The sequence below is a fragment of the Ursus arctos genome, unplaced genomic scaffold, assembly GCF_023065955.2.
Source record: "Ursus arctos isolate Adak ecotype North America unplaced genomic scaffold, UrsArc2.0 scaffold_34, whole genome shotgun sequence".
NCBI classification, from domain to species: Eukaryota; Metazoa; Chordata; class Mammalia; order Carnivora; family Ursidae; genus Ursus; species Ursus arctos.
This window is the reverse complement of record NW_026623030.1, coordinates 23,148,112-23,171,030: the sequence shown is the minus strand read 5'-3', so window position 1 is coordinate 23,171,030 and position 22,919 is coordinate 23,148,112. Positions and strand designations below refer to the sequence as shown.

General features: G+C 44.3%; 2 protein-coding genes across 16 annotated transcripts in view; one reads left to right on the top strand and one right to left on the bottom strand.

Annotated features, from left to right (window-relative positions):
• The window catches only part of TCTN1 (tectonic family member 1), a 27,751-nt gene extending 5,609 nt beyond the window's left edge, over window positions 1-22,142 (top strand). Inside the window, exons 3-15 of one of the 2 annotated variants that reach the window (XM_057305713.1) lie at window positions 3,529-3,659; window positions 5,439-5,590; window positions 7,901-7,988; window positions 9,512-9,621; window positions 11,143-11,169; window positions 15,144-15,278; window positions 15,799-15,924; window positions 16,307-16,394; window positions 16,940-17,078; window positions 18,161-18,323; window positions 20,549-20,674; window positions 21,079-21,223; window positions 22,061-22,142. In XM_057305713.1, the coding sequence (XP_057161696.1) occupies window positions 3,529-3,659; window positions 5,439-5,590; window positions 7,901-7,988; window positions 9,512-9,621; window positions 11,143-11,169; window positions 15,144-15,278; window positions 15,799-15,924; window positions 16,307-16,394; window positions 16,940-17,078; window positions 18,161-18,323; window positions 20,549-20,674; window positions 21,079-21,222 (1,429 nt within the window). In that variant the 3' untranslated portion in view covers window position 21,223; window positions 22,061-22,142. Of the gene's footprint in view, window positions 1-3,528; window positions 3,660-5,438; window positions 5,591-7,900; window positions 7,989-9,511; window positions 9,622-11,142; window positions 11,170-15,143; window positions 15,279-15,798; window positions 15,925-16,306; window positions 16,395-16,939; window positions 17,079-18,160; window positions 18,324-20,548; window positions 20,675-21,078 lie in introns of both variants that reach the window. The other variant, XM_057305714.1, reaches the window with a different exon arrangement.
• Window positions 20,729-22,919, bottom strand: part of HVCN1 (hydrogen voltage gated channel 1) — a 34,803-nt gene continuing 32,612 nt past the window's right edge. For 8 of the 14 annotated variants that reach the window (XM_048221345.2, XM_048221344.2, XM_057305722.1 and 5 more), the window contains 2 exons: window positions 22,807-22,919; window positions 20,729-22,515 (listed from right to left, as the gene is read on the bottom strand). In XM_048221345.2, the coding sequence (XP_048077302.1) occupies window positions 22,450-22,515; window positions 22,807-22,919 (179 nt within the window). In that variant the 3' untranslated portion in view covers window positions 20,729-22,449. The other 6 variants (XM_057305715.1, XM_057305718.1, XM_057305716.1 and 3 more) reach the window with 1 other exon arrangement.

Below are 22,919 nucleotides of genomic sequence, written 5' to 3'. Positions count from 1 at the left end.
CCATGTAAGTAAATGGGCATGACTACGTTTCAGTAAATTTTCATTGACAAAATTAGGTGTGGTTTGTGGACCCCTGGTATAGAAGTTAGAGCTGAATCCGTAGTGCCCTCCGGTAAGGACTTCAGAATTTTTTTGAGTTAGTTTTGCTTATGACTTTCTCCTAAATAAGAAGTGTAGAAATAATGAAATCAAAATTGGTAATACCAATTGCTTATTCTCATTATGTAGGTTCTAATTCAACAAAGGTTTGTTCACATCTGCTAAACTGTCAACAGCTAATCCTATCATCTAATGATTTATAAATTCATGATTAAGATTATTGGATTAATGTGTTTTCCTCACTAGATGTAAACTTTATGAGAGCAAGAATAATATCCCTTATGCCACTAGTGCCTAGCACAACTCCTGCCACATAGTTGGTCCTCATTAGAAGTGAGTTGAATCAATGAATGAATTTCTTCCCTCCACCCCTAACCAACCCTCTAGTATTCTCTTGACTTCTCTACCATTGTTCTCTCAGGCAGACCTAGGCCAGAACCTGGAGGCTACCCTGACATCCCGCCTCCCCTCTGCCTTCTCACATCTAGCCCTTTTTCACACCACACCTTACTTTTCATGAGCGCCAGGGATGTAAGGTGAGCTGGATGCGGCCCTGCCCTCAAGGAGCTCACTGAGTAAGGGAGATAGAGGAGGGGGTGGCAGTTCTGCCCCAGGCGCTGGGACAACTCAGAGGAGTAGCAATCTAACCTATGCAGTTGGACTAGGGAAGGCTTTCTAGAAAAGACGACCTGAGCTGGGTTCTGAAGGACAGGTGGACATTGGCCAGCATGGAATCAGTGGAAGGCATTCTAGGTCGAGGGAGCCGGATGGCGGAGTCTTGGAGGTGAAGGAGTATGGCTGTTGCCTTAACTGCTGGTAGCTCAGTGTGGCTGGAGGAAGGGGCTGAGAAGAGTGTGCCGCAGTGACAGGGGTCCGATCTTGAGGGACCTTATTTGTATGCTGAGGGGTTTGGATTTTGTCCTGAATTCTGCAGGGCACCAGGGAGTGAGGGGATTAGATTCCCATCTTAAGCAGTTCTCTGGCAACATGGATGATGGGTCCCAAGGGCTAAGGCTGGTGGCAGGGAACTGAGTAAGAAGCTGCTGCGGATACAGATGAGTAGGTCCCCTCCTCCCCACGCTGAAGGTCACGACTAGAGAAGTATGTAGAACTGATGCTGATCCGCTGTGCGGGATTTGAGAGTGGACAGACTGGAAGGGAAGAGTAAGGAGTCCCATTCTGCTGCGTTCCTTCATGCTAGCCCTTGTGTCTGTCCGTTCCTCCCCCCTCTGTATAAGCTCACGCCTCGTCTTGTCGCTCACTTGCCAAAAAGCTTTCAGAAGCTCTCACTACCTACAGACTCCTTAGTCTGGATTCACATCCATCGCCAAACTCTTTCAGATCCTATTTCCTACTAACCCCCATCTTGAATCCTCCATGCAGCCTAACTTTGGTACGCAGAGTTTTCTAGACCTCACCAGTACATTACCCATCCTTGGCCATTGCCATTCTAGCACTTGGATTAGCCATTCTTTCTCTGTCTGACCCCTGATCATCCTTTAAGACCCAGTAGGCCTCGTAAATTTTTCAGTGCTAGATGTTTTCTCATAAATACTATTTATATTTTTTCAAAAATATTCCTTATGCCCACAGTAATGACTGATATACCATTAGAACTATATAGCGCTTTTGGAAAAGTGGCCTTATAAAATAAATTGATAGCTTCCTTATACTTCAGCAGTAACCATCAAAAAATATAATGGAAATGGATCCTATTCATAAAACCTAATAGAAATGTCACATAAGAAAAAACTTAAGGGATGCCTGGGTCGCTTAGTTAGTTAAGCGCCTGCCTTCAGATCAGGTCGTGATCCCAGGGTCCTGGGATCGAGTCCCGCATCAGGCTCCTTGCTCAGTGGGGAGCCTGCTTCTCCCTCTGCCTGCTGCTCCCCCTGTTTGTGCTCTCTCTCTCTGACAAATAAATAAATAAAATCGTTAAAAAGAAAAAAACTTAAGTACTCAGAATTTATGTGAAGAAAACCTGAAATATTGTGAGAGACAGAACATTTGAATAAATGAAGAAGTAGTTTATGTAGTGGGATAGGAAGAATCATGTAAACATGTAGACTAACTTATAAAAACCTAATTTATAAGTGTAATTCCAGTCAGATAGGGGATGGATAATGTGTCAAAATGATTCTGTATGACAAAAAACACTGTAAAATTGAAAGGTAGCAAAACGGAAAAAATATTTACAACACAAGATACTCAAAGGAGATTCTTAAAGATATGATTCTCACAAACCAACGAGAAGACATTCTATTTTTTTTTTGAGAAGACAAACAATTTAATAAAAAATGGTCAATAGATATGAAGAAGCGCCTTACTGAAGAAGAAATACCAATGAGCAATAACCATATGGAAAAATGTTTACGCTCCCTAGTAAATGAGAAAATTCAAATTAAAACGATATAACAGATTTTTCCCTATGAAATTGGCAAAGGGTGGAAACTGGATAGTGTCTATTCTTGGCACGAGTACAGGGACCTAGGCGCTCTTACTGTAGTATTGGTGAACATGCATTGTCCTTTCTGGAGGGAGATGTGGCAGTATGTCTCAGAAGCCTTGAACAACACACCTACCTTTTGACCCCGCAATTCCGCTTCAGGGAACATAGCCCAAGAAAATAGCTGGAGACCTTCATAAATATATATGTGCAAGGATGATGTTATAGCATTATATGTAATTGGGGAAAACTAGAAATAGTCCAAACCAACAGCAGAGAACTGGCAAAAAAAAAAAATTGGGGTATCTTAGTAAGTTGGTATACAATGAAGCCATTTCGTATAATATTGCAAACATATTGATGACATGGGAAATATTGGGGGGCAGTGCGTATTGAGAAAAGGCTTTAAAGCAGCAGGTAGATTATGGCCCCTGTTTTGTTACATCTCTGTCTCCGCACCATATCTGTATCCGATTGATTAGAGTTTGTCAAGTCTGGGAGTGGTTGAAGTCTTAAGTGTACCCTAACTTCTAAGCCCCCAAACTTCCAGATGACTTCACATTTTCTGATTTTCACAGACCTTTGAAGACCGCTTTATTCTAAAGACAAAGAATTTTGGATCCATTTTGGGTACTTACAAACAATCTGAAGTTCTGCAAAATTCTCTATGATTGTGTCAGAGTTTACAGGGTTCATTTACATCAAAATTATACCCTGATCTGTATTCCATACTTGACAAGGTTTCCTTAAAGGTTATTCTACTTGTCTTAATATTTTCCCTGTTAGAGGAAAGAGTTTCAAATGCCAAACACTTTAACACTGAATAAACTAAGTAAAAATGGATTGGGTTCTAACATCACGCTTTCGTAAGTATCTTCCATGCCGTTGTTAACGTAGTACGGTACAGGCATCTGACAGTTTTAAAATAATCTAGCTAAGATTGTGCGCCTATGCCTTAAAATTTTGTATTTTTTAATTTTCAGGGGAGATAGTCAGTTTTGTAGTCAAAAAGCAGCCATCTACTCATTGAATTTTACAGCAAATCCACCTCAAAGGATATTTAAACTTGTCGACCAGACTAATCCATCTATTTTCTGCATTCATATTACAAACTGTAAGTATTGGATGGCGATATGCTTTGAGAAGCCCTGGAAATTTTTTCTCTAAAAAGTTCTTTTATGGAGGGGCGCCTGGGTGGCTCAGTCAGTTAAGCGTCTGCCTTCAGCTCAGGTTATGATCCCGGGGATCATGCCCCGTGTTGGGCTCCCTGCTCAGCAGAGGGCCTGCTTCTCCCTCTCCCTCTGCCTGCCACTCTGCCTGCTTGTGTTCTCTCTCTATCTCACTGTCAAATAAATAAAATCTTTTTAAAAAAGATTAAAAAATAAAAAGTTCTTTTATGGAAAAATGTCTCATTCAGATAGATTTAAAGCAATAATTTTACTTTGGTTTGGCTAAGGTGCATCTTCTGCGGCCGTTTCCCAGGCCACTGCAAGTAAATTTATAGACCTGTGGGCATGAGCATTTTCTTTAAAACTAATGTGCTCATGTAGTTGTCTTTTGAAATCTCATACCTATTTCACTGGTGTTTATAATATGTAGACACACGTAGGAATCTCGGTTTATTTAGGTTACGTGTGTGTGTGTGTGTGTGTGTGTGTGTGTTTTAATTTCATACTGGTTTAATGGTTGAAAATCAGGTTCAGCTTTGGTTTCAGTTTTCTTTTTTCTCTTTTATTTTTACTAAGAATATTTGCATGAAAACAGGATCTTTATTTTTATCTGAGCATTTAGCTCAAATAGGTGTCTAGATCCAAAGTACATGTAAGTGTAAAATGTTAACAACATACCTAGGATCAGAGATGTATTTATGGTTCTATCAATTAAGTTTCATCATCTTTTCAGAATATTTTTGTATTTTGAATTTGTTCCCTTGCAGTTGAAAACTAGGCAAAAGCTCTGTGATTTTTTTTTTTTTTTTAGATGGGGGAGAGAGGAGCGGGGAGGGGCAGAAGGAGAAAGAGAGAATCTTTTTTTTTTTTTTTTTAAGATTTTATTTATTTATTCGACAGAGACAGAGACAGCCAGCGAGAGAGGGAACACAAGCAGGGGGAGTGGGAGAGGAGGAAGCAGGCTCATAGCGGAGGAGCCTGATGTGGGGCTCGATCCCATAACGCCGGGATCACGCCCTGAGCCGAAGGCAGACGCTTAACCACTGTGCCACCCAGGCACCCCAAGAGAAAGAGAGAATCTTAAGCAGGTTCCACACCCAGGATGGACACGGAGCTCAGTTTCATAATCCTGAGATCATGACCGGAGATAAATCAAGAGTCAGACACTTAACTGACTGAGCCACCCAGGTGGCCCAGTGCTCTGGGATTTGTAATCTAAAGTGATGACTGGTCATTCATTGTCAAGTTCTATGACATAACACCAGGCAAGTGAACATACCAGCCCATTTCCTTCTTTCCTGAGCTGTTCTATATGCAGCACATTATTCTCATGGGCTTTGGTTTGGAGGTGGCTGTGTGAGGGTAGAAAAAAAATCTTTGTCCCTGTGGCCATCTGCAGAAAGCTTTGCCTTAGAGGTTAATGCAGCAGGCTCCTCAGTCCATGGGCTGGAGAAAGATTGGTTGTTAGTGGCTTCTGTTGTGCTGTTTGCCTGCAGGAACCATTACTTTAGAAACTATTACTTCCACACTGTTAGAGAAGCAGGCCGAGTCTGCGGATACTGTTTATTTAATAAGACTCAAGAAATTTTGGGTAAAGTAAATACGGAAAGAGACACTATTTTTTTTCACATCAGCCTTAATGCTACTAAAAACTATTTCCAAAATATGTTATATGTATAATGTACATATTGTATGCTGATTTAAAATACTTTTTTTTAAAACAGATGAACCCGCGTTATTCTTTATTAATCCAGAAGTGCCTGATGAAAATAATTTTGATAAATTGATGAAAACATCTGATGGTTTTTCCTTGCATTCAGAATCAGAGATTTCTTTCACAACCCAGTCGGACTCTCCAGATACTGGTAAATACAAGGTGAGCCAAGAACTTCATTAAGTCCACTCATCTTGTTGCAAGTATCCTATCCTTGTAAGTTAATTTTTCAGTATGTTCTCAGCAAAACTGGCTTCCCTGGGACAGAATTCACATTATAGAGGGAAAAACTTCATGTCTGTGCCTAGAAATCAAAGATCACAAATATTAAAAATGAGTAGTTCTTTTTTTTTTTTTTAAGATTTTATTTATTTATTTGACAGAGATAGAGACAGCCAGCGAGAGAGGGAACACAAGCAGGGGGAGTGGGAGAGGAAGAAGCAGGCTCCCAGCGGAGAAGCCTGATGTGGGGCTCGATCCCAGAACTCCGGGATCACGCCCTGAGCCGAAGGCAGACGCTTAACGACTGAGCCACCCAGGCGCCCCTAAAAATGAGTAGTTCTAACATAGGGTGTAAAGTTTTTTATTCATTAGTAAGCCTGCGTTTGTCTGCAGAATTCTTTGTGCTTCTCCACCTCAAAAGATGCAGCGGAGTGCTTGAGTCATGCTGCTGGGGACACGGAGTGGACTGGTGGGGCGCCTGGTCCTCTTCTCAAAGCTGTATTTAGTTTTACAGACTTTAGGAGGATGTGTGCTGTTTTATGTCTGTTCATTAGTAAACCTGTAAATGTCATGTGCATTAACTTTGAATAAGCTTCAGATTTTTTTGGAAGCATCTTTAAAGAGAAGTACAAAAGCATCCTGTGCTAATTCTAAAAGTTAGAAGTATAGAAGTACATAGGATCGGAAGGGCTCTGTGTCCACTAAAATGCATATTGCAAATCACTGTTAACACATTGGTTTATATTCCTGATTTTTAAAATGTATCTATAAAAATATACATATAATATTGTACAGAAGCAGGATATAGTTATCTACATTGTTCTGTAAGCTTCCTTATTCAGTGATAAATCTTACACATCTTCCCGTATCAGTATAAAAGTTACCATTTCTTGCAGAGCTTTCCAGACATTACTTCATATGATCCTAAAAGGGATACATCATTGTCCCCATTTAACTGATAAGAACAACTTCCATATAGGCAGGTAACTTGTCAAGAGCTACTGTTGGAGCTACATTTTAGTGATACAAAGTATCCCTTCTGTGGATGTATCAGTTTTCATTATTGAGCCATTCCACTATTAACAGACATTTGTTTCCAGTTTTTGCTATTATAAATAATCCACAGTGCACATTCTTATAGATCCTTATATCTGTAATTAAATTCTTAGGATACCTTCCTGTAACTGGATTAACTTGGTCAAAATGAATGGAAACTTAAAATATCCATATCAGATTGCCCTCTAGAAAGATTACAGGAGTTTAAACTCGCAGGTCCAGTGAAGGAGAGGATTTATTTCCCCATATCCTTGTTGGCACCAAAGCATTTGGATACTTTTAAATTCAAGAAAATTGGTTATATGCACAATAGCTGTAAATTTTGTTTCGAATATTGGGGAAAGGTTTCATGTGGTTTGGTTTTGGGAACGAAGGCCCATCAGTGTTATGATTTTAATGTGTACTGTATCTGTTATTTAAATAATTACTGCTAGTAAAAAATAATTACCGTAGGGCACCTGGGTGGCTCAGTTGGTTGGCCATCTGCCTTCTGCTCAGGTCATGATCCTGGGGGCCTGGGATCGAGCCCCATGGGCTCGCTGCTCAGCAGGGAGCCTGCTTCTCCCTCTGCCTCTGCCGATCCCCCTGCTTGTGTGTGCTCTCTCTGTCAAATAAATAAATAAAATCTTTTTAAAAATAATTACCTCTCTCACCCCTGTTCCTGGCCACCCAGTCCCTGTCTGCAGAGGCAGACACTATGTCAGCTTCTTATATACCTTTCCGGTATAAAAAAGCCTGCAGGGGCACCTGGGTGGCTCAGTCCTTTAAGGATCCGACTCTTGATTTCAGCTCAGGTCATGATCTCAGGGTTGTGAGATTGAGCCCCATGTAGGGTTCCACACTCCGCCGGGAGTCTGCTCGAGATTCTGTCTCCCTCTGCCCCTCTCCCTGCTGGCATGCGTGCACTCGCACACACACAGTCTCTCTCTCTCTCTCGAATAAATAAATGAATCTTAAAAAAAAAAAAAATCCTGCAAATAAAAACCATGCACATACAGAAACACATATCCTTGAAAGAAAGGGGTAGGGCAGCTGGGTGTAAGCTCCACGCAGGCAAGGACCACCTCTGTTTTTTTTTGCTCATCGCTGTGTTTCTGATGCCCGTAATGCTGCCTGGCACATGGTAGGTGTCCGGTGTGTGTTGCATGGGTGCTTTCATAGCACCGTAATAGCTGTTGGTTGGTCTCTTTGCAGTATGGGGCTCGTCTGCAGACTTCAGATTCATTCTTGAGATTTCCCTCTCCCCTTACATCATCTCTGTGCACTGATGATAACCCCGCAGGTAAGACTGTGGGTATTTTTCTTTCTCTCTATAAACAGAGTTTGCTCTTAGTTTAAATTTATAGTAGTCATAATTAAACAGGCTTCACAACTGCAAACAGTCTTAGAGCTGAAGGAGGCCTCAAAGGTTATGCAGGTCAGATTCCCAACCACATCTTTGCTGCCGTATGCAGTCACTGCTTGAGCACTTGTAGTGATGGGGAACTCACTACCTGAAACCAGCCTGCTCAGTTGTTTAACCCTTTTTGGAAAGTTCTTTCTCTACTGGGGCTAAAGTTTGTCAGTAACTAGTATTTATTAAGCACTCAGTGTGTGCTTGAATGTGTTTTTCCATTTGGTTGTCACAGTAATCCCTGAAGGCCAGGTTATTCATTTTTTAGATGATGAAACTGAGAAACATTGTCTCTTGCTCAGGCTCACTCAGGCAGTGGTGGAGCTGGGATGCAGCCCACACAGCCGCCTCCCATGGGACCTGCTTCTTTCAAGAGCGTCATAGAATCTGTGGAGTTACTGTGAGGGGCGGCAGGCCTGGCTCTCCAGTCCTTAAGGCAGCACCACTGGAAGAAGCTAGCTAAGTGGTGTGTGGTGCCATGTGGCCTAATGAAACATTTCGTATAGGAACAGAAGTGGATTCTGTTGAAAAGACTCCACCTTGCTCACAATAGGAACAGTGTAAATTAAAAACCAAACTGAGATCCCATTTCCATCTAATGGATTGGCAAAGCTGAAGAAATTTCAGGCTCTGGAGAAGTAGGCACTCCTCTGCATTTCTGGTGGGACTACAAATTGGTACAACCTCTGTGAAGAGCAATTTAGCAATAGGTGTTAACATTGCAGATGAATATGCCCTTTGATCCATTGTTCTGCCTCTAGGAGTTGGTCCTACAGAATCTGGCCGGCTTGCAAAACAGTAGATTGCAGCATTGTGATGGCAAAGCTAGAGACAACTCAAGTGTCTGTTAATGTGGAACTTGAATAAATTATGGCATATCTATAATAGAATACTAATTATCCCTTAAAAAAAAAAAAAAGAGGAGGAGGAGGAAGCTCTTCATGTTCTAAGATAGCCTGAACTCCAAGATACGTTGTTCAGTAAAAAAAAGCGAAGGGTAGAATATATAGCATGTGTTTGTTTCCAAGAGGGGAAAGAAATACTAAAAATATATGTACACATATGCTTTTATTTGCATAGAATATTTCCAGAAAGATACACAACAAACTTGATGCTGATTCTCCCTAGGGACAAGCAGTTGTCTCTGGTGGTGGCTGGGAGGATGAGTGAGAGGGGACAAGTGTTGGAGGGAGACTCTCTCAGTATCTTTCTGTGCATTTTGAATTTTGAGTCATGTGAGTGTATTACCTATTAAAACTATACTTTTTAAGCCCCATTTTAAGCATGTTGTGTATCTGTGTTGTAACTATTTTATGGTTTTACTTAGACTACAGTTTTTTAGTTACCATTGGACAGTTGAAAATTTTCTTCTCTTTTTTTTTTTTTTCCCTTGGGAATGTTATGATTTCCAGCATTTCTGGTGAACCAAGCTGTCAAGTGCACCAGAAGGATAAATTTGGAACAGTGTGAAGAACTTGAAGCCCTGAGCATGGCTTATTACAGCAGCCCTAAAATTTTGAGGGTAAGAATTATTTTGAAGTGAAACTTATTTGTCAGGTTTGTTTTTTATTCTTTGCACCCTTTTGAAGTATGACAAGTATAGAATAATTTCAGTACGTGATTGACAACTCAAGTTTAAATTTTTCTTCTCTAGTTCTTTGGTGTACTGATACCAAAGATATTGAAAAAATCACTTAAAATAATTTTTATTTTTATATAGTTCATATTTTGCTTTTATTCATTGTTTTGTTTTTTGGCTTTCATTCATTTTGATGGTAACCAATAATGTCTTTCTCCTGAATAAAAAAAAAAAGACTTTAAGAATTGAAAACTTTAGAAATTATAAAAACATCTTAATGTCTGTGACAGAAATGATCACATTAGCACCAAAAAGATACTTCTCTGAGAGGCAGGCCCGAAAAGAATAGAAAATCCACTTTGTGGTTGGCAGATGAAATCAGCAGGAAAGAACAGGCAGGAAATAGGATTGCTGGAGAAGGAGAAGAGGTCACGGGAGGTCATGGCAGTATAGAGGGCCCTTCTGTCTGGTTGCAGTGACTGAAGCCTGAAGGGATAAGAGAGGCCACTGGCCCGTTTGGTGGATGGCTTGAAGGGTTGCAAGATGTGAAGATTTTTTTCAATGATGAAAAACCATATGATTATTGTGAACCCTCACCATCTGATTTCCTTATTTTGGGGGGAACAGGAAGGGAGTAGGGTGGTCCATGACATCAGTATTCATCCAGACTGTAGTCTTCAGAATCTAGTTGAAGATTTTCCTCTCCCTTCCCATTCCCTCTTCCCCTCTTCTCGTAAGTCAGCTACGTAAGCCTGTGAATTCTTCTAGTTGTTTGACTTCTCATGGTGGTCCTGGAAGTAGCCTGTCAGGTGTGCAGGTGCAACTCTGTCTGTACAGGCCTCCCCAAACATGTCTACTTAGCCCCCTCGCCAAAGCTCCCTTTGGCCCTGTAGGGTGTCTTGTGATGAGAAGTGAGGCTGGGGGAGACGGGGATGAGAAGTGAAGGGAGGTCGAGGCCTTCGGAAGGAGTGCTTGGCTGTGTTGGGGAGGCAGGAGCTCACCATTGAGGGGTTTGGGCAGAGGCGGGAAAAGCAGATAGGAGGCATTGGAAATCACCTGGGCCAGCGATAGTGGCCTTCCAGTGTGGACAGGCACTGGAGGGTGACCAGGCAGCCAGGAGCCACGTCTTCCCCCACAGCACTGTGTCACTGGTGACCATGTGGAAAGTACTGAATGATTACACTGAAGCATGGAGGCTTCCTGAGACCAGCTCCGTGGGCCTGCTCTATTCTATTAAGCTTCTAATCTGAAGGAAATGAAATAGAAGGAAGACAAAGTTACCTCTTTGATTATGACATAGATATGAAAATATGTAGGTGGCAAGTCTTGATTAAGGAAATTCTGTTTTTCTCTTTATGAAGTCTTTAATAAGATAATTATGCCCTTTAACCTGTGGTCTGAAAAAGCAATAAAAATGTTTCTTTCCATTGTACTTAACAAATTTTTTTGTTTCTTTTTGTTTAGGTGCCTGGTTTAGGAACAAAGGGAGAGGTAAGAGTATTTCTTGATGGAAAGTAAGATAGTTTATAGTAAGTGGTCTTATTTCGAAGGCTTTTGAAATGAATACACTTAGGATTACAAGGATACCTTACTGCCAGTAACAACATTTGCCAAAAGGCAAGCACTGATGAAATAGGGAGGCTCTGTAGCCGACCCTTTTGTAATTACAAAAGGAGCAGATTTTCAAATTCCCTGTTTTCACAGTTAGCACCTTTTTTTTTTAAAAGATTTTATTTTTTTATTTGACAGAGAGAGAGACAGCCAGCGAGAGAGGGAGCACAAGCAGGGGGAGTGGGAGAGGAAGAAGCAGGCTCCCAGAAGAGCATGGAGCCCGATGTGAGCCTCGATCCCAGAACCCTGGGATCAGGCCCTGAGCCGAAGGCAGACGCTTAACGACTGAGCCACCCAGGCGCCCCAGTTAGCACTTTTTCATATTTAAATGGCATAGCTGTGTTAACGGACAGTGGGTGTGGTTGGCTTCTGCGCTTTCCCAGCATCCCTTGAGATCTTCTTGGTCTGTTGTCCAGAGAGCTGGCGAGCCTCCAAGATGCTGTCTGTCTGGTGGAAGATAGAAACATCTTGCCCCGTGAATGCCTACAGCTGTGTAGGGCCGGAACGCTCCTGGTGTAGCTTCAGGGCTTGAGGTGTGGGTGTAGGTTCTGCTGGACCCCAGCTCAGGGGGGCCAAGTCCTTCTGTGGATATGTCAGAGCAAAGGAACATGGATCTACTAACCCTTATTTTTGGGTCTGTGAATACAGTCCCCAAGGAGGCCCAAGGCGTTGGCCTTGTCACGGTCTCCCAGAGCTCATGGGATTGGCTGGCCTTGGTTCAAAATTCAGCTTTGCCATTATTTTCTCATGTGACATGTGCTTCACGCCCCCCAGTTGTCCAGCAGATGGTAAGTGTCCGCCCCAGAGGCCGACGTGAAGTTCGGGTGGGAGAACGCACATGACGTGCGCTGCAGCGTCTGGCACCCAGGCAGCACTTGGGACCGTGATACCTGCTGTAACTGGTTTCATTAAGTCTCGAGACACAAACATGTGTTTGGGGTGGACACTTGGAAGGAAACAGTCATATGACACACTTCTGTGTGTGGGCCTGGATTTCCTCATCTGTGAAGATGTTTTCAAACTTGTTTTAGTTAGAGAGTTTTTTCAAATGTGATCTCAAGCAGAACTCGCCCTAGTGTGTAACTTGGATTGAATCCAAAGCCCCTGGTTAGAGCTGGCCCAGAGCCCTCCACTTGCCCGGCTTTCCCATCTCTCTCCTTTTTGGTCCTTCTGAGGAGTCTTATGGCTCCCGGGAACCCAGTTTGAAAACCATATAATAGACTAGCTCTCAGATACCTCCAACCTCTAGAAAGTGCTTTGATTCTACCATTCAAAACTTGAACTCTCTGTGGGGGCAGCAACCCCTATCTGCCTTGTTCGTGATACATACGTAGTGCTAAGGGGGTGCCTAGTATGTATTGGGCACTCAGTGGGTGATGTGTTGATTGAGTGAATGCCTAGGGGATCGGTTCAATCAAGCAGGGAAGACCTATCGTGAGGACGATGGGATGTTATGGAAAGGCATGTACTGTGTGCCATACACTGTAAGTCCTGTGCATGTTTGAAGTCCGTTAGTTGTCTCAGGAAGCCTAGGAGGTAGGTCCTGTTGTTGTCACTCGCTGGCACATGAATTACAGAGCAATGAATTAGCTTGCTCAAGGCTACCCAGTGGGGAAGTGGTAGAGTTGGGACAGGAATCCCCAAACACCTTACTCTCAACCACGACACTGGACGAGTGGTGCTGTGTGCCAGGCCCCGGGTTACAAGCTTCATACATATTCTTTCTTTGCACCCTGTGGCCATGCAGTCAGGAAGTGGTGGACCGGGGCTTTTAACTCAGATCTGTGTGACGCCAGAGCGTGTGCTCTAATGGACAAACATGTCAACTCATATCAGAGAGTTGCTTAAAGTTTTTTTAAAAAGAACTTCCAAGATTTGTTAGAAGATGAATATAAAAATTGGATCCAGGCTCCCCATTAAGTGCAGCCTGTTAGGATTGCCTGGAATCAATATCTATTGAACCATCTAGGAAAGAGGAAGTTATGGCTCCTATAATTTCATTGTTAAGTATCCTTTAGTTCTTTGCCACAGGTAGTATGGGAATGGGATATGACCGAATAGGACATTCAGGAAACCATAGTAGCCCTACCATTTTCATTCTGTGACCATTCCAGTGGCTGTTGATAGACCAGTGCAGCTCTTGCCACCTACATTCATCCATCCGTCTTTCCAAAGCTTGTCTAACCTGGACCTTTGGTTTCTGCCAACCACGCCCACATCCCACTGGAACAGCTCTGTCAGAGGCTGGTGTGGAAGGGTGTGCATTTTCTTGGAACCCCGTATTATTGCTGAATCAGGGATCAGTAGGTCCAGATAATCCAGCGTTGTCTTTGAGGACGTACACTGAAGAGCTCACGGACTCATAGCAAGGGACTCCCTCTGTAACGCTTACACCGAGCCGGAGGGCTTGTTACGCAGAGGGTGTCGTGGTGGTTGGTACTGCCCTTCTGCCACTCTTGTCACATGACGGCTTGTCTTTGCCTCTGAACCATGTCACGTCCTTAGAGGTTTGACTTACAAGGACAGTCACAGGTCTTCTTGGTCATGAATAGTAAGAACTGTTTATAAAATGACAGCTTAAATACTTAGTAATTTTGAATTATAAACAGCATGGTACACAATTGAGGGTAAAGTTCAAAGCAATATAAACAACTAGATACAAGGTAGATTCCTTCCTAAACAGTGGTTTCTAAGTGCTGACCTTTAGCGCAAACGTCAGATTTGTCACACAGTATGAAGAGGCCCAACTCCCTAGAGGGTTGAGCCATTTAAAGGATTGCTTGCTGCTTGTCACTGTGCTGCCAGTGGCCATAAATGAAATATGTCCTCTAATAGCATTGGGTTATTCAGGGCTTCCTGATTCTGCTTAAAGATTTGTCTCTGTTTTCTCTTCCCACGATCCCACCACCTAGTGTGCATGTGTAAGGGTGTGTGTAGAAGTTGTGCATGAATCGGGTCGAGCATATGTTCAGGGAGGGTGTGGGGATGAGGGGATGTGCCCTAGGACTATGGAGCACGGGCACCTGTGTGTGCAGAGCGAGCGCATTGGTCGGTAGCTGTGCTGTGGAGGGGAGTGTATACACGTTGGGTGGCGTGATGGAGTGGTGAGTGCATGTGAATGAGATATAGTTCACATACCAGAAAACCATTTTTAAGTGTACATTTCGGTGGTTTCTAGTGTATTCACAAGGTTGTGCAACCATCACCACTACCTAATTCCAGAATATTTTCCGTCACCTCAGAAAGAACGCCTGTGCTCATCAGCAGGCACTCCTCATTCTTCTCCAATCCTCTCCCTCAGCCCCGGGCAACCACGAGTCTACTTTCTGTCTCTGTGGATTTGCCTGTTCTAGACCTTTCCTATAAATGGGATCATGTAATATGTGACCTTTTGTGTCTGGCTTCTTTCACTTAGCATGTTTTCTAGAGTCATCTATGTGGTGGAATGAATCAGCACTTTATTCCATTTTATGGAAGAATAATATTCTTTTATATGGATATACTATATTTTTCCGTTTATCAGTTGATGGACATTTGTGTTGTTTTCAGTTTCTGGCTGTTATGAATGCTGCTGTGAACATTTGTGTACAGTTTTTGTGTGAACGTAGGTTTTCAGAGAGAACCACTTTTAAAGTTTTGGTTATATTCTCTAGTATTTTCTATGTAAAGCCATGTACGTATAAATATCTGCATTTTTGCGGGTGTGCAGTTAGAGTACGCCTGTTGTTCTGGTGAGTGCTTTTCCCTGCTTGGCAGTGTATCCGCAGAGGTTTGTCTCCAGGTTCTCGTCACTGGGACCCGTTCATCTCTGTTGGACAGTGTCCTTAGTGAGCCAGGTCTCCTTTACTTTGCAGATCCCCATCACTGTTCTGTCCATCTTCATTCAGTCTCTGAATAAAACACTAACCCGACTGGAGGACGTGGCCGTATTGAACCAGACTCTTGTTGAGGCTGGGGACTTTAAAATCTGCACTAACGTCGTTCTTGAGGTGGGTACCCGATTTGGCTTGGAAAGCTGAGTCTGTGTGTGGCGGACTCAAGCTGCATGGTCCTGAGGGGGTAGCCGGACGCCCGCCCCAAGGTGTCGGCGTTCTTGGCTTGCTCTCCTGCTTGCGGGTACGCTGTGTCTTCGGAGGGTGCTGCTTTAAGTAAGGTCTCTGGAATAATCACGTGTGATTTTTCTCCACAAACCTAGTGACTTTCAAGAATATGTCAGAATTTGGTTTTGTTGCTATTATTTTAACACATTGCCTCTGCAGAGATCAATCCCATTGGCTCAAACCTGCTGATTTGGAACTCAGGTAACTAGGTACGGAGAGGCGCAGGTGACCCTGTCAGCTGGGGGTGGTGCTGAGGCCTTACCTCCTGAAATCTGATGGGACAGGAGAGAGAAGCCTCTACAAGTGGAGCAATGGGGAGGGATTTGCCTCCTGTGTGTATTTTGAGTCCTTGATGCAGCTGCCGAGTGCCGCGGGCACAGGTGTGTGTGGAGTACCGTTTTGTTTTCAGGCGAAGTACAGCGTCACGTACACGGATGCAGGTGAGATAACGCAGGCCGGCCTCGCTCTCCTTCTGGGGACGGTGAGCAGGGCAGTGGTTCCACTCGAGCAGAAGTTCGAAATTCATTTCATTCAGGTAAGCTGGATGAATTCTGTTCACGTATTTAATTGCAAGTAATACAGCTTCTTAGTGGAAAAAAGTCTCATTTTAGAAGTCTTACTGTCAATCCACTTGTATGAAACAAAGGGCTTTATGTAGCATTTGTTCGCTACGAAATCAGGCAGAGTCCTTGTATCTTTTTCCTTTCCCGGAATAAGATTCTCTTCCACGCGAGCTTGTTCTTTTATAGAATGATGTACTCCTACACTCAGCAGATATATTTATAGTTCTGAGTAGGGGGAGAAATTCTTTTATTGGTTGGAAATCCCTGATTTTTACTGTGAAAAGTGTTTTATTTTCACCCTATTTCCTTATTAAAATGAGAATTATTTGGGGGCATTTCTGCATTGTCTTTCAGCAAAATACAAAGCCCGTTCCTCTCAGTGGAAACCCTGGTTATGTTGTGGGGCTCCCATTAGCTGCTGGATTTCAGCCTCAGAAGGGATATCCTTTTTGATTCTGTGGAGAAGGCTGATTTCCCTGTCTACGTGTGTGTGTTGCTCTTCTCTTTATTGCTCAGGGTCCTGTGGGCTGGAGGTTAGTTTTGGCCCGGACTTCGCCTGGGTGGCTCTGGTGGGTGGTGGGTCTGCTACACAGCAAATGGGGCTGTGTGGACATCGGTGGTTGGGGGTGGAATAGCAGGGCCCAGGAACATGGGTTTTATGACGAAAATCTTAGGACAGAAAAGTTGACAGACTTTTAGATATATTTAATTACATATTCAAGCAGAAACTCTTAAATTTAGTAATTTTGAAAATTTGGAATGATTTTGGAGGAACAGTTTCTGAGGATTTTTCTTCTGAGAATCTACTACTCAAGGAAAATAGAGCTATATTTTGCTCTGCCCTGGGAAATAACTGTCAAGATCACAGCGGCCTGGAGAAGGGATATTTGGGTTTCAGTCATGTTTCATGTCACACGTGTCACCGTGTCCTGAGAATCAGACTGCTAAGCAGTACTGAGTGATTGTCCCTTAACTTTCTATGAATATCTGGGATTATTCAGACCATGAACAGGTTCGGACAACTTACTGTTCTTCGTAGCACAGCTGAGCAAGACTGCTTAGCAGTTGAGGGGATCCGGACCCCAGTATTGTTTGGTTATGATATGCAGTCTGGCTGTAAACTAAGGTAAGAGAGGAACTTGCTTCTCTTGGAACCTTGTCTGTGTTGATCAGAAAACAAAGCATTCCTGTTCTTCCCCGTTCTAATCGAACCTCTGCATCAGCCAGTGAGCGCATGGGAGAGCCACGGTGTGACCGGTTAGCACTAGTGACAGTACTTTGGTTTTCTAATTTTAATTTTCACAACCGTAAACCATTTGTCGTGATTCAGAGGAAAACTGTTGCAATCACTTTTCTTATCAGATGTGGCAGGGTAAAAATCCCAAGGCTTCTGTGGGTTTGAAGGTTGCACAGCACTTAAAGTTCACAGTAAAAATACTTTGCTTGAAAGTCCTTCCTGTATTTCTGAATTTTAATATACATAGTGCAGCAGCCCCAGTGAGAAGAAGCCTGAATGTGATCTCTGTTTTTATCTTTTTAGCATCAAACGTGTATATATAGTGGAAAATGTCAAAGAGCCCTGCGTGGCTTTATTATAAAGACGCCAGCTCGTACTTCATTTCCCCCACACTGCACACGGTCACTTGCAGCTCCTGTAGCTGATTGTTTGGAAATTTACTCCCAAATCTGTCAATAACGTATGAGTAATACTATTTCTGATACTTTGGTTTTATTGTGGTTTTTAGACCAACACACACCATTTACATTATTGGTTCTGATCCCTTTAGACCAGTATTTCTCAGAGGGTGTTCCTTGGATTACATTTCCAAGGAGTCAGTAGGGGTATGTCTGTGGTCCAATTAATGTTTGAGGAAAACCAAATTAAAAACATGCTTCCTTGCTGTAAGGACTTCTCAGAGCCTTTAATATGCCAGTGTGCTCCAGGAGGGACATGGGCATGCGATATTTCCCAAACTTTTGGCTACAGAACTCTTCTTGTACAGAGTATCTCAGTGGGATGCAGTTTCGTTTCTCCCTGGCCAACCAAGATTTCTCAGAGTTAGAGACACTTGGGCTTCTGTCAAATAATCCGTTTGGAGAGAGAGAAAATAAAGCAACCGGAGATGGCTTGCGTGTTGTTGAGGCCTGTGAGAACTGTTGGAATGAACAACAACCCCATTCCGTTGACCTCTTTTTCCTTCCCAAAAGACTGCCCAAAGCCATCACATGTCAGCTCGCAGTGCAGAAAGTGAAGAGCCTCCTGAAGGGCCAAGGCTTCCCAGACTATGTGGCGCCTTTTGGAGATTCCCAGGCCCAGGATGTGCTGGACTGGGTACCCATCCACTTCATCACCCAGGCATCCCCCATGAAGGTAAAGGGGAAGTTGAAGGCCACGTGCGAGTGCTCTCTCCCACTCGCACTGCTCCGCCCTGTGGGGAGGTAGAGGGGGCGGGGGGCACCTGTTGAGGCAGAGGGACGGCCTGGGTAGGAACTTGGGCTTTTTTATCCGACGGGCCTGGGTCTTGAAAACGGATTTTGCCTTTTGTTACCCCGCTTGCCTTTGAGGGTTTGAGCCTGTCTTCTCACCTGTGAATACGGAGTGGGCTATAGTATCAGCCTCCTGGGCCTGTTGAGGTAAATGAGGTAACATTTGTGGGGCCTGGTGGTCACTCCGCACATCACCAAGGATGTAGGAGACTATTCCTACGATCATTGTGGTGTGGCGTGAGGCATCGTGATAGGGCCGAGGAGTGTGAGGACTGTGGCAAAAAGTGAGACTCCTCCTGTCCACGTCACCGTCCCAGCCATTGTCCCCTGGTCTATAAAGGCAGCCCACCTGTGAGAGCTTTCAATTCCAAAGTTCCTGAAAGAGTTTATGGAAGTTGACATCCCACGAAGACGTTCCTGATCACACGTGACTCCTCTGCCCACCTTTTTCTTTTGTCTCAGCCGTCAGAGTGTGGGCTGGTCCCGTCACTGGAGGCGTGCTTTCCATCTTATCCTTTAATCGCCCAGCTTTTGCTTGTCGCAGCTTCTCAGGCCTCTCATTATCTGCTTAGCATATTAATAGCAGGGGGCCAGTGGGGGTGAGCACTAGTTCTCCAGCTCTGATCTGGCCCTCCTCCTGAGTCCCCAGCAGAGACCCATGATTACTCAGTCCCTGCTCTTCAGCTGCTCAGTCTGGGCTCAGCTCTGCCGCCTCGGTGAACCAGGCACGTTGCTTCTGGCTTCTCAGAGGTGGGTTAAGACATTGTTACTACCCCCTCAGAAGGGAAGACAGGTTGGGAGGAGAGGCAGTGCAGACATTCGCATTTTCGGGGTCTGTGCTGGTGCAGGGAGCTCAGAGGTCCTGGAGCGGGTTTTGTATCCACCTTGCAGGAAACTCAGTTGGCAGCAGACCCGAGCGCATGTGCCAGGCCCAGCTTCGACTGGCTGCGTGTTGCCTCTTCTCCTAATAACAGATACTCACAGGCTTTTTCAGCCTGTGACCTTCCTAAGAGGCAGTTCCCAGCTAAGGAGTTCCACCAGTGCCTTTTTGGCAGGCACCAAATTTAGCAGGCTTGCTAGCCTTTCATGCCCTGAAGAGGCATATTTTTAAAAACTTGTTATTGTGGGAAAACTTCAAACATACACAGAAGTCGACTATTACAATGGAATTCCTTCTACCTGTCATGCAGTTTCAGCGGTTATCACATTTGCCAACAAACATGGTGTAAAGGCAGGAAAAGGATTGGGAAGGCCCACTTGGCCACTCTTCCCTGGGGCAGAGGCCTCAGGCCCGCTCCCAGGTCTCTGGCCTGCACTCTGGCTTGTGGCAGCGCTGCTCTCGGTTCACATGGAGAGTTAGTATCTTTTTTTTTAAAGATTTTATTTATTTATTCGACAGAGATAGAGACAGCCAGCGAGAGAGGGAACACAAGCAGGGGGAGTGGGAGAGGAAGAAGCAGGCTCTTAGTGGAGGAGCCTGATGTGGGGCTCGATCCCAGAATGCCGGGATCACGCCCTGAGCCGAAGGCAGACGCTTAACGACTGCGCCACCCAGGTGCCCCAAGAGTTAGTATCTTTGACAACTTACAGACTTAACTGTATCCCCCCCGCCCCCCGCCGTGTAACAACTTGTCAAGTGATGAAATTAAATAAAAGAAAGCATTTACATTTCCTCTAGGTGCATTTTAACATGAAGACGCCATTAGGCTTAATTTCTATGACTAATGCCATGCTCTCTCTCCTCCCCACCCAATGCCAGCTTCTCCCCTCAAGAATCTCTGAGTTGGATGGAGTTGGGGCAGTTAAGGCCCAAGGTCCCATGGTTCGGTGTTGGGAATCTCCACAGCTTCCAAGTAATGCTGGCCTCTTTAGAAACAGGAGCGGATGGAAAAATGATACTTTAGGTGTTAAAATATTTTTGGAGCATCGAGTACTTTAAAATATGTGCTCTCAGCTGTCTTTATCTGAACTTCTAGAGTCTCTTCACTCTCTTGTTCAGAACATTTTGTAATATGTGAAACATTTTATAATTAAAACTCTGAACTGCAGAGTAAGTTTGACATGAGGTTGTGTAATGTTTGGACTGATTAATGGCATTTCATTGTGCAGGATTCTTGCCAGCTCCCGGTGGCTTTGGTTATAGAAGTGAAGTGGACTAAATACGGGTCCTTACTGAACCCACAGGCTAAGATAGTAAACGTAACTGCAAGTCTCCTTTCATCCTCCTTTCCTGAGGTAGGTCTAACTTGGGTTTCAAGGTGTGGGTTAAGACGTAAGTCCAGACAAAACTCAAGTGTGATAGTGAAATTTATTTTGTGAAAAAGATTATTATTGAAATTTAATCTGAGTTCTTAAAACAGTTCAGCATTTTCACTGACAACAGTTGAATTGACACTAGCATTCTTGTTTAGATTTGATCTTTAAAATTCTTTGAAAATGGGGTTGGGACTGACATTGGTGGGTTAGGACAACCTAGGTAGAAACTCTCCCGGTTGAGTGGCTGAGGAGCCCTCCTCATGCGCAGGACGTGCACTGACCGTGGTCGCGAGAGGAAGGGAACACACCTGTCCCAGCTTTGTTATCCCGAGCACACGCGCGCACCCTGGAAGGCAGGGCTTGCAACTCTCTCTGTGTTACAGACCAACTCAGGAAATGAGCGGACGGTTCTCATTTCCACTGCGGTTGCTTTCGTGGACGCGTCTGCACCTGCGGAGGCAGGCTTCAGAGCTCGGCCAACCATCAATGCCAAGCTGCCGTTTAATTTCTTCTTTCCGTTTGTTTGACGTAAGTTGTTCATCGCCTCTAGAAGCGAGTGCTGTGGGGCCTGGGCTCCCTGGGAGACATCCCGGTATTCTCCCTCTGACCTGTGGGGTTGCCCTCAGACCACACACTTCCCCTCTCCACTCACTCCCCTCCTTTTGGAAATTTTATTCTCCTTGGTTTGACCTTAGAATGGGGCACCATCTGGTCTTGGTGATTTCCAGTCAGCACGTAGGTCATGTGCGGAAACCAAACTGCATCTTTGGGAAGATGGTAAAGGGGACAGACCCGGAAGTAGTGCAGGTGTTGAGGGTTTATCCAGTTTACGCATCCTCTGCTTCAATGTGAGTTATTTTTAAAATACTCATTATTTATAGTTCAGGTTTTCTTTCCTTTTCAGGTCCCATGGAGAGGAATACAAAAATAGCAAAATATTGTATATAAAATCATGCGAGTAGAGTACTCGGCCACATGAGGGGATCTTTCCCCCAGTGTCATCTTCCTTCCACACAGTCTTGGGTCTAACTGCTGTTTCGGTGGCAGGCACTGGAGCTCTCCATCTGGTGGGCTGTTTGGGATGCCACAGAGCAGTTCCACACAGTTGATGCTGGAAAGAATAGAGTAGGAGGGCCCGAGGGAAGGAGTTTCTTTTATACGTTAATCGTACAGTAATTGAGAAAAACGTTGTCAGGTGGCAGAACAAGGTAGAGCCAGTTAGAAGCTGGAGGCTGCAGAGGAGCTAAGAACCACCTCTGGGGGAACATGCGTGAAGAGGAACTGTTTAAAACAGCTTGAGAAGACAAGACTTTTCTAGAATGGGCTGGTAACTAAGGTCGCTTCCTTTTTTCTTTTGTCTTTCAGAATGCTCATGAAAGGGTACACTGGTTTCTCATACATGCGAAATGTGAGAAGTATATTTGATGAGATTAAATTTTATATACAACTAGTAGTCCAGCTTTGCCTTCATTTTCAAGCAAGAGTCGAGTGGTCAACATGAGAAAATATAGTTTGTGATACATTGTGATATGGGGTGAGTATGGGATGGGAAGCTCTTGGTCACGCCAAGAGAGAGCGAGCCTTCCCATAGACTTTCCCCCCAGCCCCCCGAATCCAAGTTGGGTGGGGCTGAGGCAAAGGCATCAAACCAAACCTCTCCCCCAAACGGCCCCAGGGCGGGCAGCTGGCTTTCTCATCAGAGGCACAAGCCTGTGAGGCAAGGGTCTTCTCTTTGGGATGGAGCAGGCACGTGTCTAGTTGACCTCAGCGAGAAGTCCGTGCTGTCTCAATAGCTTGTTCAGTCTTTCAATTTCTCGTTCCTGTCATTACAAAAGCAGACAGATAACTCAGTTTACCTTCTGTGCCTCACCAGGGATGTGGCAATTATTCAGTAGGCCCCAAGAACGCAAAGCTGAATGAACACAACGCTCCTGGTGGAGTCTGCCAACGTAGCCTGTGGAGGGACCTGGCATAGCTCTGGGGAAGGAGGCGATGCCTAATCTGAAAGGACAAGGAAAGCCGAGCCAAGGGCAGTGTCCAAGTGAGGGCCTGGCGGGGAGAAGCACCGGACTGAAGGCAGACAGATGGCATTTCCTAAAGTGTCTTCTTACCTTCTCAGAGCAGCTGAATTCAAGGTGTTGGATCTTGGCGGCCAACTGTATATTCATCTGTTTTAACCTCAGCAGTTGCCGTTCTGAACGTGTCTTAACTGAGATGATTATTC